The sequence below is a fragment of the Pinus tabuliformis genome, chromosome 7 (genome assembly GCF_031772625.1).
Source record: "Pinus tabuliformis cultivar Carrire ecotype Pingquan chromosome 7, CPIR1, whole genome shotgun sequence".
Taxonomy (NCBI): Eukaryota; Viridiplantae; Streptophyta; class Pinopsida; order Pinales; family Pinaceae; genus Pinus; species Pinus tabuliformis.
The window spans coordinates 1,255,377,831-1,255,391,060 of record NC_142293.1 but is presented as its reverse complement, the minus strand read 5'-3'; the positions used below and the strand labels follow the sequence as shown (position 1 = coordinate 1,255,391,060).

The 13,230-nt window shown below is 42.8% G+C and overlaps 1 protein-coding gene across 1 annotated transcript in view; it reads right to left on the bottom strand.

The window, feature by feature from the left end:
• Window positions 1-3,899: 3,899 nt before the first annotated feature.
• The window catches only part of LOC149251937 (uncharacterized), a 31,747-nt gene continuing 22,416 nt past the window's right edge, over window positions 3,900-13,230 (bottom strand). Inside the window, exons 2-3 of the mRNA XM_089454031.1 lie at window positions 4,332-6,180; window positions 3,900-3,953 (exon numbers count right to left, since the gene is read on the bottom strand). Of these exons, the coding sequence (XP_089310157.1) occupies window positions 3,900-3,953; window positions 4,332-6,180 (1,903 nt within the window). The remainder of the gene's footprint in view (window positions 3,954-4,331; window positions 6,181-13,230) is intronic.

Genomic DNA, 13,230 nt, shown 5'->3' with positions numbered 1-13,230 from the left:
TTGATTTACCAAAGTAAACATGAGACAAAGAGTTACTATGATATGAATTGATCTCTTAGATCCATTTAAGGAAGTGGAGCCGACAATTAACCACCTACTGACATCCTATAGGGGCTACGAGTCACTTAGGGGCTGAAAAACCACCCTAGGTGGCCAAACCACTACAAGGAAAAGACCTAGCGAATGTTTTTGCAGAACCCCCTATAAAAATAGCCCAAAAATCTATTTGTAGTGGAGGTCACTAGCAGAGGTGGGCGGATAGATGTTTTAGCAGATATTTTTTGGATGGTGCATCTAAAATCTACAAATGCACTGGTGCTTTACTATCCATACAAGCACTGATGCTGCATATAACATGGTGCACCATCGAAAATTTATTTTTATAAAAAAAAAAAAAAAACACGGTGCACTAAATAACATAACGCACTCGTGCTTATGCATACCTGATGCATACCCGTAAGGAGCACCACTATAGTTTTAAATTTTAGAGAAATTCATACTATTTTCCATTGAAGCCTCAGTGTGGTAATATTAACAAAACACCCCGGGGCATCTTCTAAAGAGCACCGCTAGGCAGTTTTTAATTTCTAAAAAAAACGGTGCTATAGTAAAAACACAACACTAGTGCAGTACTTGTAGAGGAACACCTGGGGGCATCTCGAGAAAAGCACCGCGATATTTTTTAATTAAAAAAATCTAGTGCTTTTGGATATATCACGCACCGATGCATTTGGAGAAACACATAGGAGGAGGTTTAAATAAAAAAGCCCTCCCAACCGTAATTTTCATTTTTATAATCTATAGTGTAGAAGAGATCTGATGCACTGGTGCCACTCTTTCCACATGCAAGATCCCCGAGGTCAGTGCTTCTCGTGCTCACCATCCTTCTGTACCATGCTCACTGTTTGAGTTTTCAATTTTTCCAAATAGTTCTAAACTTTGTGTTTCTCCATTGTGTGTCCACAATGCCTCCCCAACGACCAAATGTCCAGGTAATGTACATGTTTCTTTGTAATTTATTTTTTTGGCGGATTAGAATTGTAAATTAGGCTAAATTTGTCAATGTTTTAAAAAAATAAAATATTCATCGTGCGGTGCGTTCGATACGTTCGCCTTGCACCGATAGCGGTGCACCCTGTAAAATTACAGGATGCACTGCAATTCAGTGTGTGAACATAATACACCACCATTATTACAATGCGTTTTGTAAATGAAAGTGCACTAGGAATGATGCGATAGATTTTACGTCGGTGTATCACACCCGACGTGTTTATATTTACCAAACGCACCACAAACTTAATATTTAAAAATATAGCCATAGCTCAATGTGTTCGATAACCTAAACGTTCCATACCGGTGCGAAAATGTTATCCATGTGCATTTCTGTGCGCAAGTTTTAATTGAAAGTTATATTTCCATATTTATAAATACATGTTTCATTTAATAAAAAAATGTATTTTATGTATGAGGATGATGTATTTTATATGTCAATCATGTAGCAGAGACATCAGTAGAGGGAGCACCAGCAGGAGCAAGAGCAACAGACAAACCCATACAATATGGTCCGAACATGGTAGGCCAGAGAGAGGGAGAGGGATTTATACCCTCACCCTATTACTGCAGCGACCCAAGCACTCTTGAGGAATGTAATCCTCCTCAAGTACTATGAGGAGGCTACATCCTTCAAGGCACATTCTATCTTATTGGTGCATCTGATCCGCCGAGAGAGTGTCTAGGAGCAAGCTTTCTGTGCTGTTCCTAAGGCGTGGTATAGGCCCACTGAGGAGGATATATTATTTATCACTAAGCTGTCCAGTAGAAGGGAGAGTTTTCCTTAGTTCCCTGATGTCCCCCTTGGGGTTGCAACTAAGAGTTAGCTTGCATACACTTTGAGATATGTCGGGCCTCATGTGGTCCATCCATCATATTTTTAGGTCCGTGGTGGACAACTACGAATTTCTTCTTTTGCTGTAGAGGAGGTTAGGTGCCTCTCATTATTAGTCACCACGATTTCACACTCTAGTAGTGATGGGAAGTGCATTAGTTTCCCTCTTTTGTATTATGTTGATTCTTTGATTCAGGTGCCATGTTGCATCAGATGGTCTGCCATTTTTTTGAGGTAGTTTTGCATGGCTTTAGATAGATGTCGTGTGTTGAGACATGGGAGGGAGACCTTCCCTTTCGCTTCCAAGCTTTTTTGTTTATTTTTTGAGAGGTTTCCAGAGATGAGGCCTACATTTGACCGTCACCCTCCTAAGCCAATCACTGAGGTCCAAATGCGCATGTGGGGGCAGATGATGCCCAAGAGGGGCCTGCCGGAGTATTCGACTAGGGTTTCTCGCAAGGCACTGACGCTATTGGCTAGTGAGGATGACCATGTGTTTGTCACGTTGATGTTTCCGTATGCGAGGATTGATTGGAGAGGGTGTCCCAACATCCTCTTCACAACGACTGAGCCTCCAGATGATAGAGGTAATATTAGTGTTTTCTTTAAATTAATCTAGTTTAATTTTCTTGTTTTAATGAATTAGAATAAAATTGTTATAGCATGTTCCTTAACTTGTTTTATTAATTTGTTTAATGAAATTGTCTAATTATTTTTATGTACTATATATTTTGTAAACATCGAAACATTCGATGGGGACATGCATCCCCCCCCACTAAATGTCAGAGGAGATGAGGAGATGGGCGAGGCCCAAGAGGGTGAGGCACATCCTCAGGGGGGTGTGGGCATTCGAGGTTGTAGGGTTGGTCAATGACTTCAGATGGACTACTGATACATATTGGCCAGAGTTTTGTTTGATGTGGGAGTCCTCCCTACGAGGGATTGAGAAATCACCATGGATCCTATGCTCATGGGTCTGTACAGGGGTTGTCTGTGTGAGATGATGTCTCTTATGTGGCATATTATCGAAGCTAGTAGGGTATTGACAATAATGAGGGATGCATGCCAACATCATGCATCGGTAGATACATCAAATGAGGGTGGTGATGATTATGATCAGGGTGATGATCATGATCATGATGATGTGGTGATCATGATGCTTCTGGTAGTACCACCCCATCAGATCATGGCCATCAAGGTGTCAGCTATACTTCTGGTAGTACACCTCCTTGTCAGTCGCTTGATAATGAGATCTTAGATCTAGAGGATATGCCTTATGTTTCTCCTGATAGAGCAGAACACCCACTTCCTCCTCCACCTCATAGTTCCCTAGACTGCGCCGAGGGCACAACAATTGGCCATCCATCGTCTTCTACTGCAGACCAACCACCTCCTCCTCCACCTCAGCTGAGTTCAACAGACATTGATCATGCAGTAGTTTACCATCCATCGTCTTCTACTGAATACTAGGTTGGCACTATGTTTGTTTTATCAGATATTTGATTGCACTTATTTGACTTGATGTAGTTATTTGAATTGATGCATTTTTTTGTTCATGTTTATGTATATAATTTATATGTTGTTGTTGATGTGTATATTGTTAGGTCATGTTAGATATGTTCATTTAATGTGCTTGCAGATAGATGTGTATGTGCATGATAACAATTATTTGACACGAGATTTATATTAATTTGAGGATGTGTGAGGTGATGATGTTAGATTACAATGTTTGTGTTTTGTTAGATGTTATCATGACGATCATGCCTTGTTAGATTATTAGATTTGTGTGCTAGCTAATGATGTTTATATGTGCTAGAGGTTTATATAATTAGATGATGGTTTTATGATTGTTTGATAGTTATCATCATGATGCTTATTTTTACGAAATAATATTTATTATAGATTATGTATTGGTGAACTTATATGAAGCATTTACATATGAAATTTCATTTTAAACGAGCCATTTTTTTTTTTTTTTTGGGGAAAGAAAATTCATAATTTCATAAAATAGAAATTACATGCTGTGGATGCCCAAAGGCATATGCTGTAAACGTGGCAATGAAGTCCACTGTCAAAAATAAAAAAATAAATATTCAAGTAACCCAGGGGGGTGTACTGTTCTGATGCATATATCCGCTATGTATAAAAACCAAAAATAACCCACGCAGGGGTTGTCAATCATAAGCTGATTCGCTTTGTACAGAGCAAAAACTAAAAAGATTCAGATTCATATAGCTGTAAATTAGAGGCTATTGCCCCTCAGTAATCCCTCTTCTATGTATGGTCTGTGGAAATAATGATAGATCCCTGCTGGAGAATGTTCTGCGATCATCCATTCCCCTAGAGGACGATGCGTCGCTTCTTTTGATAGCCTGTCAGCAGTTTCATTTCTTTCCCTGTAGATGTGAGAAACAGAAATCTGATCAAAGAAAGTTTTGAAAAAAACAATTTCTTCCAATATAGATCTCAGAGAGTATGCAGTGCAAATAGCTGTATTGTTAAACCAATCAGTCACTATCTTTGAATCGCCAAAAATTTGTATATTTCTGCATTGTTTCAGGATAGCAAAGTATAGCAGGTGGCGGAGTGTAATCAATTCAGCGTGGTTGTTAGTGCCAGGCCCCAGTCCCAAGCTTATCTGGTAGAAATGTGTTTCAGAAAGGTAGAGGCAGATGCCGCCCCCACAGCCGTGTTGTTGGGCAGCCCCGTCATAGTAGGCCCACGGGATAGCTTTGTTGATCTGTTCCTGATGTATAATCCTTGGTCTCTTTTGACTGTCATCATTTGGAAGCTCTTCGTATGCTGCACAAATCTGTGGGGGGAGGAGATTCCAGTTTACCAAAGTGTCATCAAATATCTTTTTATTTCTTTTGAGCCAAATATACCATGATACGAGGAGAGGCAGGTTTCTTGATTTTGTGACAGCTGATGTACTCCACCAGTTCTCCCAAGCCGAAATAATATCAACCCCCTGCCAGTTTCTGGTCATATTAAGAGATCTAAGGACTTGAGTCCATATGCTTCTGGTGGTAGTGCAGGTGAGAAAAAGATGCTGGGTTGTTTCTTCTTCTTGGAGGCAGAGTACACATCGGGTAGGCCCCATGAAAGCCCGCCTTTTCAGATAGGAGCCCGTGGGAACCTTATCTTCTAAAATATTCCACATCAACAACCTGGTACGTGGAGGAGCTTGTAATTTCCATAGGCTAATCCACCAGCTTCTTGTGATCTCCGGCTTCTTGTCTGCTATGATTATGTTATACCCCTGTTTCGGTGTGTATTGCCCAGTTTTTGAGTGAGCCCAGATGAGTTCATCTTCAACATTCTGTAATCTAACATGTGTTTCTGTGAGAGCCTGTAGGTAGAGATGCCAACTTCTACTCCATTCATCTGGAATGTGCCAGTGCGGATCAGTCAGCCATGCTTGAGTATGGAAAGTGGTATTATGCTGATCCCCAATCTGTCCCAGATACTTGATACCTCTGTTGTTTAGGAGCTGAATCAGTCCATCAGGTAGTATATGTGAGTTACCACATCCAATCCAAGGATCAATGCCAATACGAACAGAAGCTCCATTGCCAATCTTCCATATTAAGCCATCCTTAATGATAGAAATAGAATTTAGAATGGCTCTCCAAATCACCGATATGCCTTTCCTGTGCCAAGATGGGCTTCTGATCCAGTCTATGATAGTCAACGGCCAGATGTATTTATGTTGAATAACCTCAACCCAGAGGCTGTTTTGTTTGAGGAGGAGCCAACTCTGTTTGGCTGCCAAGGCTTGAGCAAAAGCCGGAAGAAGTTTAAGTCCCCAGCCTCCCCACTGCTTCGGTGTAGCAATTCTTGTCCATTTAACCCAGGCAAACGGTCTGCCCTCCTTACTACCATTCCAGAGGAATCTACAACAGATTTGTTGTATTCTGTGAAGTATTCCTCTAGGAATCCAGGCGAGTGACATCCAGTACACCGGGGTGGCTTCAAGGACTGTTTTGATAAGGACAAGTCTGCCTGCCCTAGACAGGAACTTGTGACACCAACAACCAATTCTCTTCTCCACTTTTGTAATGAGCCAGGTCCAGTTTGCAATCTTGTAACCATCTGGTTTTAGTCTGAAGCCCAAATATTTTAATCCCCCCATCAAATCAGTAGCCTGAAAGGGAAAATATTGAGTGGCCAACTGAGATTCCTGTAGGGTGCATTCAGATAGAGAGATGGTGGATTTTTCTCTGTTGATCTCCATTCCCGTGGCTCTGCAGAAAAGGTTTAGAATCTCATTCAAAGAAGTCGAGTCCCGGACACTGCCATTCAGTGTAGAAATTTTGAATAATTTATCACATATTCACAGAGATTATCCTGATCATGTACTATTGCGGAATACATGCACAATACATAAGCTCCTCTACGTTGATCATCAATATAGCAGCATCAATAACAATAAAACATCAAGAGCATTCACACATTAACACAGTATGTAACCCGGGGAAAGCATCTCGCTAAAAACCCCAAACTATATGTATATTAATGATTGAGACCATGTAACATTACAAAGTACAATGCTTATCACAAGCAATCCAGTACCAACTCCACCTGTTACACACAATACAGCTAAGATCTGATCTCCAAATCTATTCCACTGCTTGCCTGCCTCCACTGCTCAATACCTGCTCAAGAATGAATGAGAATGGTCTACCAAACTCGTATTTCACCTCCAAAGAATCACTCACAATGTGTAAGACGTGAGCAGAAGCTACAAACTGGGCAAATACATGAGCAAACTCACTGGCATACTCAATCCCTTGATTGTGCAAGATCTGATGCACAACTATAGTCACAACTGATAGCAATCTGATTCTCTAACACCTGTCCCTGCTGAACTGAACATGCACTGACATGCAACTGAGTTAACTGATGTATTCTATAGTTGTATTATGAGTTAATAATTAGTTTAACAACTCATCATTAGTCTATTTGTAGTTAGACTAACTACAACTAGTTTAACCAAGTCAAACTGAACACAACTCCATCAACTCCACAATCAACTCCACCAAACTCAACTAATTGAGTTCTAACTGAAGTCATGCATGCAACAACTCAACTGACTCATAAGAAAAGCGTACTTCCTTCTGACAGTTGCATGGGCCACATCTGTAGCTCAAACTGAAGTGCTCCAAGAGAATAAGATCAAGTTTATAGTCCAAATATTATTATGAGACAATAATATTTGACTTTTCTATTTTTGACAGCCAGTCTAAAAATAGACTTTGATCACCCACACTGTGGTCACCCACACTTTGGTCACCCACATTGTGATCACTCACACTGTGGTCACCCACACTGTGATCATCCACACTGTGATAAAAAATAGAACTTGCGCCATAATTTGCCTGCGGGCCCACTTAGTGAAGGCGACTCTTTTCACTAAGCTCCATCATCTTGTTGCAATCTCAACACTCCCTCTCGACAAGATATGGATTATCAGCAACCCCTATCCTACCTCGGTGGTACTCGAATTTGCTCCTGGTGAGAGCCTTCGTCAGAATATCAGCATCCTGATCCTCCGTTGGAATTTATGAAAGCAACATGATCCTCCGTTGCACACAAGCTCTGATATGATGGTACCTGATGTCAATATGCTTAGATCTATCATGAAATACAGGATTAGCCGAGAGTTTAATGCAACTCTGGTTATCACAGTAAATCACAGTAGGATCCAAATGAGAACCGAACAAACCAACAAGGATCTTCCTCATCCATATAGCCTCGCATGCAGCCAAACTTGCTGCCATATACTCGGCCTCCGCTGAACTGAGTGCCACGGATCTCTGCTTCCTGCTGTACCAAGAAACTGATGTCGATCCAATACTGAAGACCCCTCCTGATGTGCTCTTTCTGTTCGTTGGGCTCCCTGCCCAATCTGCATCCGTGAAGCCACATAGCTTCACCTCATCGTCCTGTCTGTACCACAAACCATATCCCAATGTGCCTCTCAAGTAGTGCAATACATGCTTGCCTGCCTTCCAGAAGAGCTTGGTAGGCTTAACCGTAGCTTGTGAAAGCTGGTTAACTGCATAGCATATATAAGGTCATGTATTGACCAAATACATCAACGACCCCACAAACTGTCGATAAACAGTGGCATCCACTTCTTCTTCCGAAGTGGCATCCTCCTTCCTCCAACCTCCAGGAAGAGGAGTATCAACAGGCTTGCAGCCATGCATGTTGAACTTCTCCAGTATCTCCCGAGCATACTTGCCCTGAGAAACAAACAGTCCACCACTGCGCTGCCATATTTCCAATCCTAGGAAATAGTGAAGGAGGCCCAAGTCCTTCATCTCAAACTCTGTGGCAATATCCTTCTTGCATGACAGTATCAACAGCTCATCACCTGTTAGAATCAAATCATCAACATACAGTACAATGATAAGAAACTTACCCTCCACCATAATCTGGTATAGGTTAGGATCCGCCTCGCTCTTGGAGAATCTAAGACCTGTGAAATAGCTGTCTATCCGTGTGTACCAAGCACGTGGTGCTTGCTTCAACCCATACAGCGCTCTCTTGAGCCTGCACACATGCGACTCGCTACTGAAGACCTCAAAGCCTTCAGGCTGCTTAATGTACACCTCCTCCTCAATGACTCCATTGAGGAAAGCAGTCTTCACATCCATCTGATGAATGTTCCATCCCATTTGCGCTGAGAGAGAAAGAATCGTCCGTATGGAAGAATACCTTGCGACAGGTGCAAAGGTCTCCTCATAATCAATCCCCTCTATCTGTGAAAAGCCTCGGGCAACAAATCTTGCCTTGTACTTCTCCACACTCCCGTCAGCTGCCTGCTTGACCTTGTAGATCCATCTCGAACCCACCACTGATTTCCCTTCCGGTCTAGGAACAATCTCCCATGCACTGTTTCTGACAATAGAATCATACTCTTCCACCATGGTGTCTACCCATGCGGGATCCTCCACAGCTTCCTCGAAAGAGGATGGCTCAGTCACAACACACTTGCTCATCAGAGCCATGTATCCAGTGTACCGATCAGGTGACTGTCTCTGCCTGCGTTGGGCTGTAGGTGGTCCTACAACTTTCTCTGCATCTTGAGCCAGTCGCTTAGCTTCTGTCAAGCGCTTTCGCCCTCTGATGGTTGGCGCTGCATGAGTGGTCTCTTCCACTCCATGAACCTTGTCCAGTGGCTGATCCATGTCCTGAAGCTCATCCTTAGGAATTAATAGCTCCTCATCTGCATGCAAGTGTAGCTCCCTCTCAAGCGAACACTTCATGGCTTTCTCCTCCTGAAATTTTATATCCCGTCGCACAACAATTTTACCATTGTTTGGCAAATACACATGATAGTTGTGGGGCGTATCAGTATACCCCACAAATATACCAACCTCTGCGATCGGCTCCAACTTCTTCCTGGCATCCTTCGTCACATGCATGTAAACGTTAGCACCAAAAATCCTCAAATGAGAAAGATCAGGCTTCTTACTAGAATAAGTCTCCTCAGGTGTACTCATGCCAAGTATCCTATGAGGACAACGGTTCTGCACATAAACTACTGTATTGCATGCTTCCGCCCACAAGTGAAGGGGTAGGCCCTGATCATGCAACATTGCCCGTGCAGCACCCACAATCGTTCTGTTCTTCCGCTCAGCTACCTCGTTCTGCTGTGGGTTATGGGGAGCTATGAGCTCTCTACGAATCCCTTCTACCTTGCAGAAATCCTTGAACTCGTCCGAGATGTATTCACCACCATTATCGCTCCTAAGAGCCTTCACCTTCTTCCCCGACTCCTTCTCGACCAGTGCTTTGAATTCACAGAACTTTGAATATGTCTCACTCTTCTTCTGCATGAAGAAGATCCAACACTTACGAGAGAAATCATCAACAAAAATCACATAATACCTGTGTTTTGCTGTCGAAGCAACTGAGAAAGGTCCACACATGTCTGTGTGAATTCTCTCAAGGATCGTCGTGGCACGACTATCCTTCTCGTGAAAGGTGGCTTTCACAAACTTCCCCAAAGTACACCCCTTGCACTGATCTGACTGCGCAAGTGTGCCTTTAGGAAGCCCTGTAGTGATTTGCTGTAGTATCTTCAAGGCTCCATGGTGAAGGTGACCCAATCTCCTGTGCCACAACTCGCCATCATCCCGGCTCACCAATCCTTCTGCCTTGCCCGCCATTGCTGCGCATCCATCTACATGCAACTGATAAAGGTTCCTAACTCGAACCCCTATCTTCCGGGTCTCACCAGTTGTCTTGCTGCGCAGGAAAGCCTTTCCCTCGCTGAAAACAACATCATACCCCTTGTCTTCTAACATTGCCACTGAGATGAGATTCTTCGTCAATCCTGGAACATGCATGACTTCCTTCAATATGAAGGGTTTACCAGACTCCCTCTCAAAGGAAATGGTACCGATACTGGTCGCACTGTATCTACCATCATCGCCCATCTCGATGTGCACTCCAAGATCTTTGTCCTCCAGATCAGAGAACAAATCTCTATCTCCCGTCATGTGAAAAGACGCACCACTGTCCAAGAACCACACTGATCCCATCACACTTGAAACCAAGCATGCGATCAATGAAAAATCAAGCTCAAACTGTGAGGCTAGAGCCTCTCCTGTTGAAGATCCAGCAGCCTGCTTGTTCTTCTTCTTCTGCGGACAATTAGTGGCATAGTGTCCGTGCTGGTGACAGTGAAAACACTTCACCTTGGACATATCCTGCTTCTTTCCTTTCGCACCAGACTGAGAAGCTTTCTTGCTCTTCCCTTTCTTTGCTTTGGCAGCCAAAGCACAATTCTCTTCATCAGCTCCCTTTGATGAAGATCCGTCCCTGGTACTCCGCCTGATCTCCTCCTGTACAAGATCTGACCATAGTCTTTCCCATCCTGGCAATTTCTCCCGACCATTGATAGAGTCCTGATAGGAATGCCAACTCTTCGGAAGACCAAGGAGAGCCAAGCTCACCAAGTCCTCATCATTGACAATAACCCCCACACTTCCCAGCTCATCTCGACACTGAGTGAACTTCGTGAGATACTTGGGAATACTGTCACCCTTCTCGCATTTGATGTTTCTGAGTTTATCTTTGAGCGCCAGCTTCCTCTGATCGCTCTTGCTTTGGAATAATTCTGTTAATGATTTCCACATCAAATATGGAGTAGCCTTTCCATGGAGGCTGGACACAATGTGATCCTTCACGCCCTCCAACAGAATCCTTCGACATTTTGCGGTCTTCTTTTGCCAAACTTCCGCCTCAGCAGCATCAGTAGGCTTTGGGATATCCGTATATATGAACTCCTTCAGCCCATTATCATCCAATACTGCCTCCATCATGTCCTTCCATGCAATATAGTTTGAGCTTCCCTCAAGAGCATACTCCAATCGCAATCCGTTGAAAGACATTGCTGCGTTGTTACCAAGAAAACACTGCTGCAAATTCGAATTCCACCAGCAACCAACTCAACCGCCTCGGATCTAAGATTCGTGAGAACACAATATTTCTCGTACAGAGATTGACTGTATGGGCATTCACCAGATATCTCACCTTCCAAAGGAAGTATGAATCTAGAGGCTACCTGGCCTGATTACAGACTCTGCCTGAAGAAATAGAATGTAAACACTTCCTGAATAGTAGATCTGATGATCAACAGCTCTGATACCATGTAGAAATTTTGAATAATTTAACACATATTCACAGAGATTATCCTGATCATGTACTATTGTGGAATACATACACAATACATAAGCTCCTCTACGTTGATCATCAATATAGCAGCTGTTATCACTCAGGTTGTCCCCAGGTTGGAGTAAGGGATACGGCGAGGTAACCACAAACCAACTTTGGATTGCAGGTTCTAGCCCACCTGCAATCAGAGAGGGCTCTCTCTTTGGGATTTAGCTTTGTTGAAATTGATCTTAGGCTAGCTATTGAGTTCAGGGGTTTTTTGTTCTGTTTTGGTGGGAAAATTGATGTTTCAGGTAGAGAGGCATAGCACAGTCTGAGTGTTTCAAACCATTGGGCGTGGAGTCGAGGAGGAGGACTGCTGATGCATTTCTTCGGTCACAATAAGGGGAAAATGGAGCAAGATAGCTGCGCATGAAACAATGTTTCAGGTATTAATGATGGAAAGAATGCTAAGTAATGAGAGGCAGTTAAGAATCTCTCAATCAACTTAACAGATGGAGGTAACAGAGCTCTACCTAGGGGCAGTAAAGAATCCCTAGATAATTGGCAAACACAGGTGAATCGGGGTAAATATGAGCCAGGAGGAATTCATATTCATAACCAATTCATTCAGAGGAAAACATACAGAAATAGCAGAAATTGAGCATAGAGTGTATTTAAACAAATTCTAAGCTATTCTTTCTTCCTGCTATTTAGACAGTGGTAAACAACAAAACAGAGGTAAGATGCACTTATTGTTTCAGGCTGCAGCACAAGGATTCCATCTTCAGGTCTTCAAAACATTCATTTACAACAAACAGTTTGCTCTCCAAGCTTTCAACAATCTTTGATTATAGAAAAACTCAGGTATACAATGCGAGTCTCTAGTGAAAATTCTCAATTGACCAACCCTTAAAACAGTGTAGAGGATGGTATATATAAGGGAAAAACTCTCTACACCTGCTTTTATTACATCTTGACCTAAACAGGTCATAAAAAATGATTAATTGACCTAATTCTATCAAAAATAAATGCATGAAAATATCTCGGGCTGCGCTGAGGGCGACCGTATCAAAACTGAATAAATTATGTTGTCCTCGGTGGCTTGGTGCAGTGTTTTCAGCAATAAATGTGTATGGGTTTCTGCTGCTTTGCTGTCTGTTTGCATTTAAAGCTTTAACTGTGATTTGAGGGCAAGGATGGGCTTACGCCTCTTAATTTGACTTTGCTGAGGGGGTTCATCAATGCTCAGGTGCTTCGAGCCCCTAAAAATCTTGACTGATACTCTTTGGCTCTTCTTCCTTCTCTGATACTCTTTGACAATAAATTGGGATGCTGTTCTGATGTGCTATGCGTTAAATCAACATTTAATGGCCGCTGTTCGGCTCTGTCTTCCTTAAAACTGTCTTCGGCTCCTTCCTGAATGCTTCGCGAAGAAAAACGGGTCATTCGGCGCCTTTCGGGCTTGCTGGGGGCTGCATGATGAAAAGATTCCCTAAAGATTCCCCATTTCGGCCTATTTTATCCAGCGATGAGCGAGGCGCAAATCGCTCATCAAAAACTGCCTCAGAAACTGATTTCGGGGCTCCGGAGTGCGATTTTCGCCCTTCGCGCTAAAACTGATGATGACGTCAGCATGACAGGACGTTGTACGGTGGGTGACGTCAGCGATG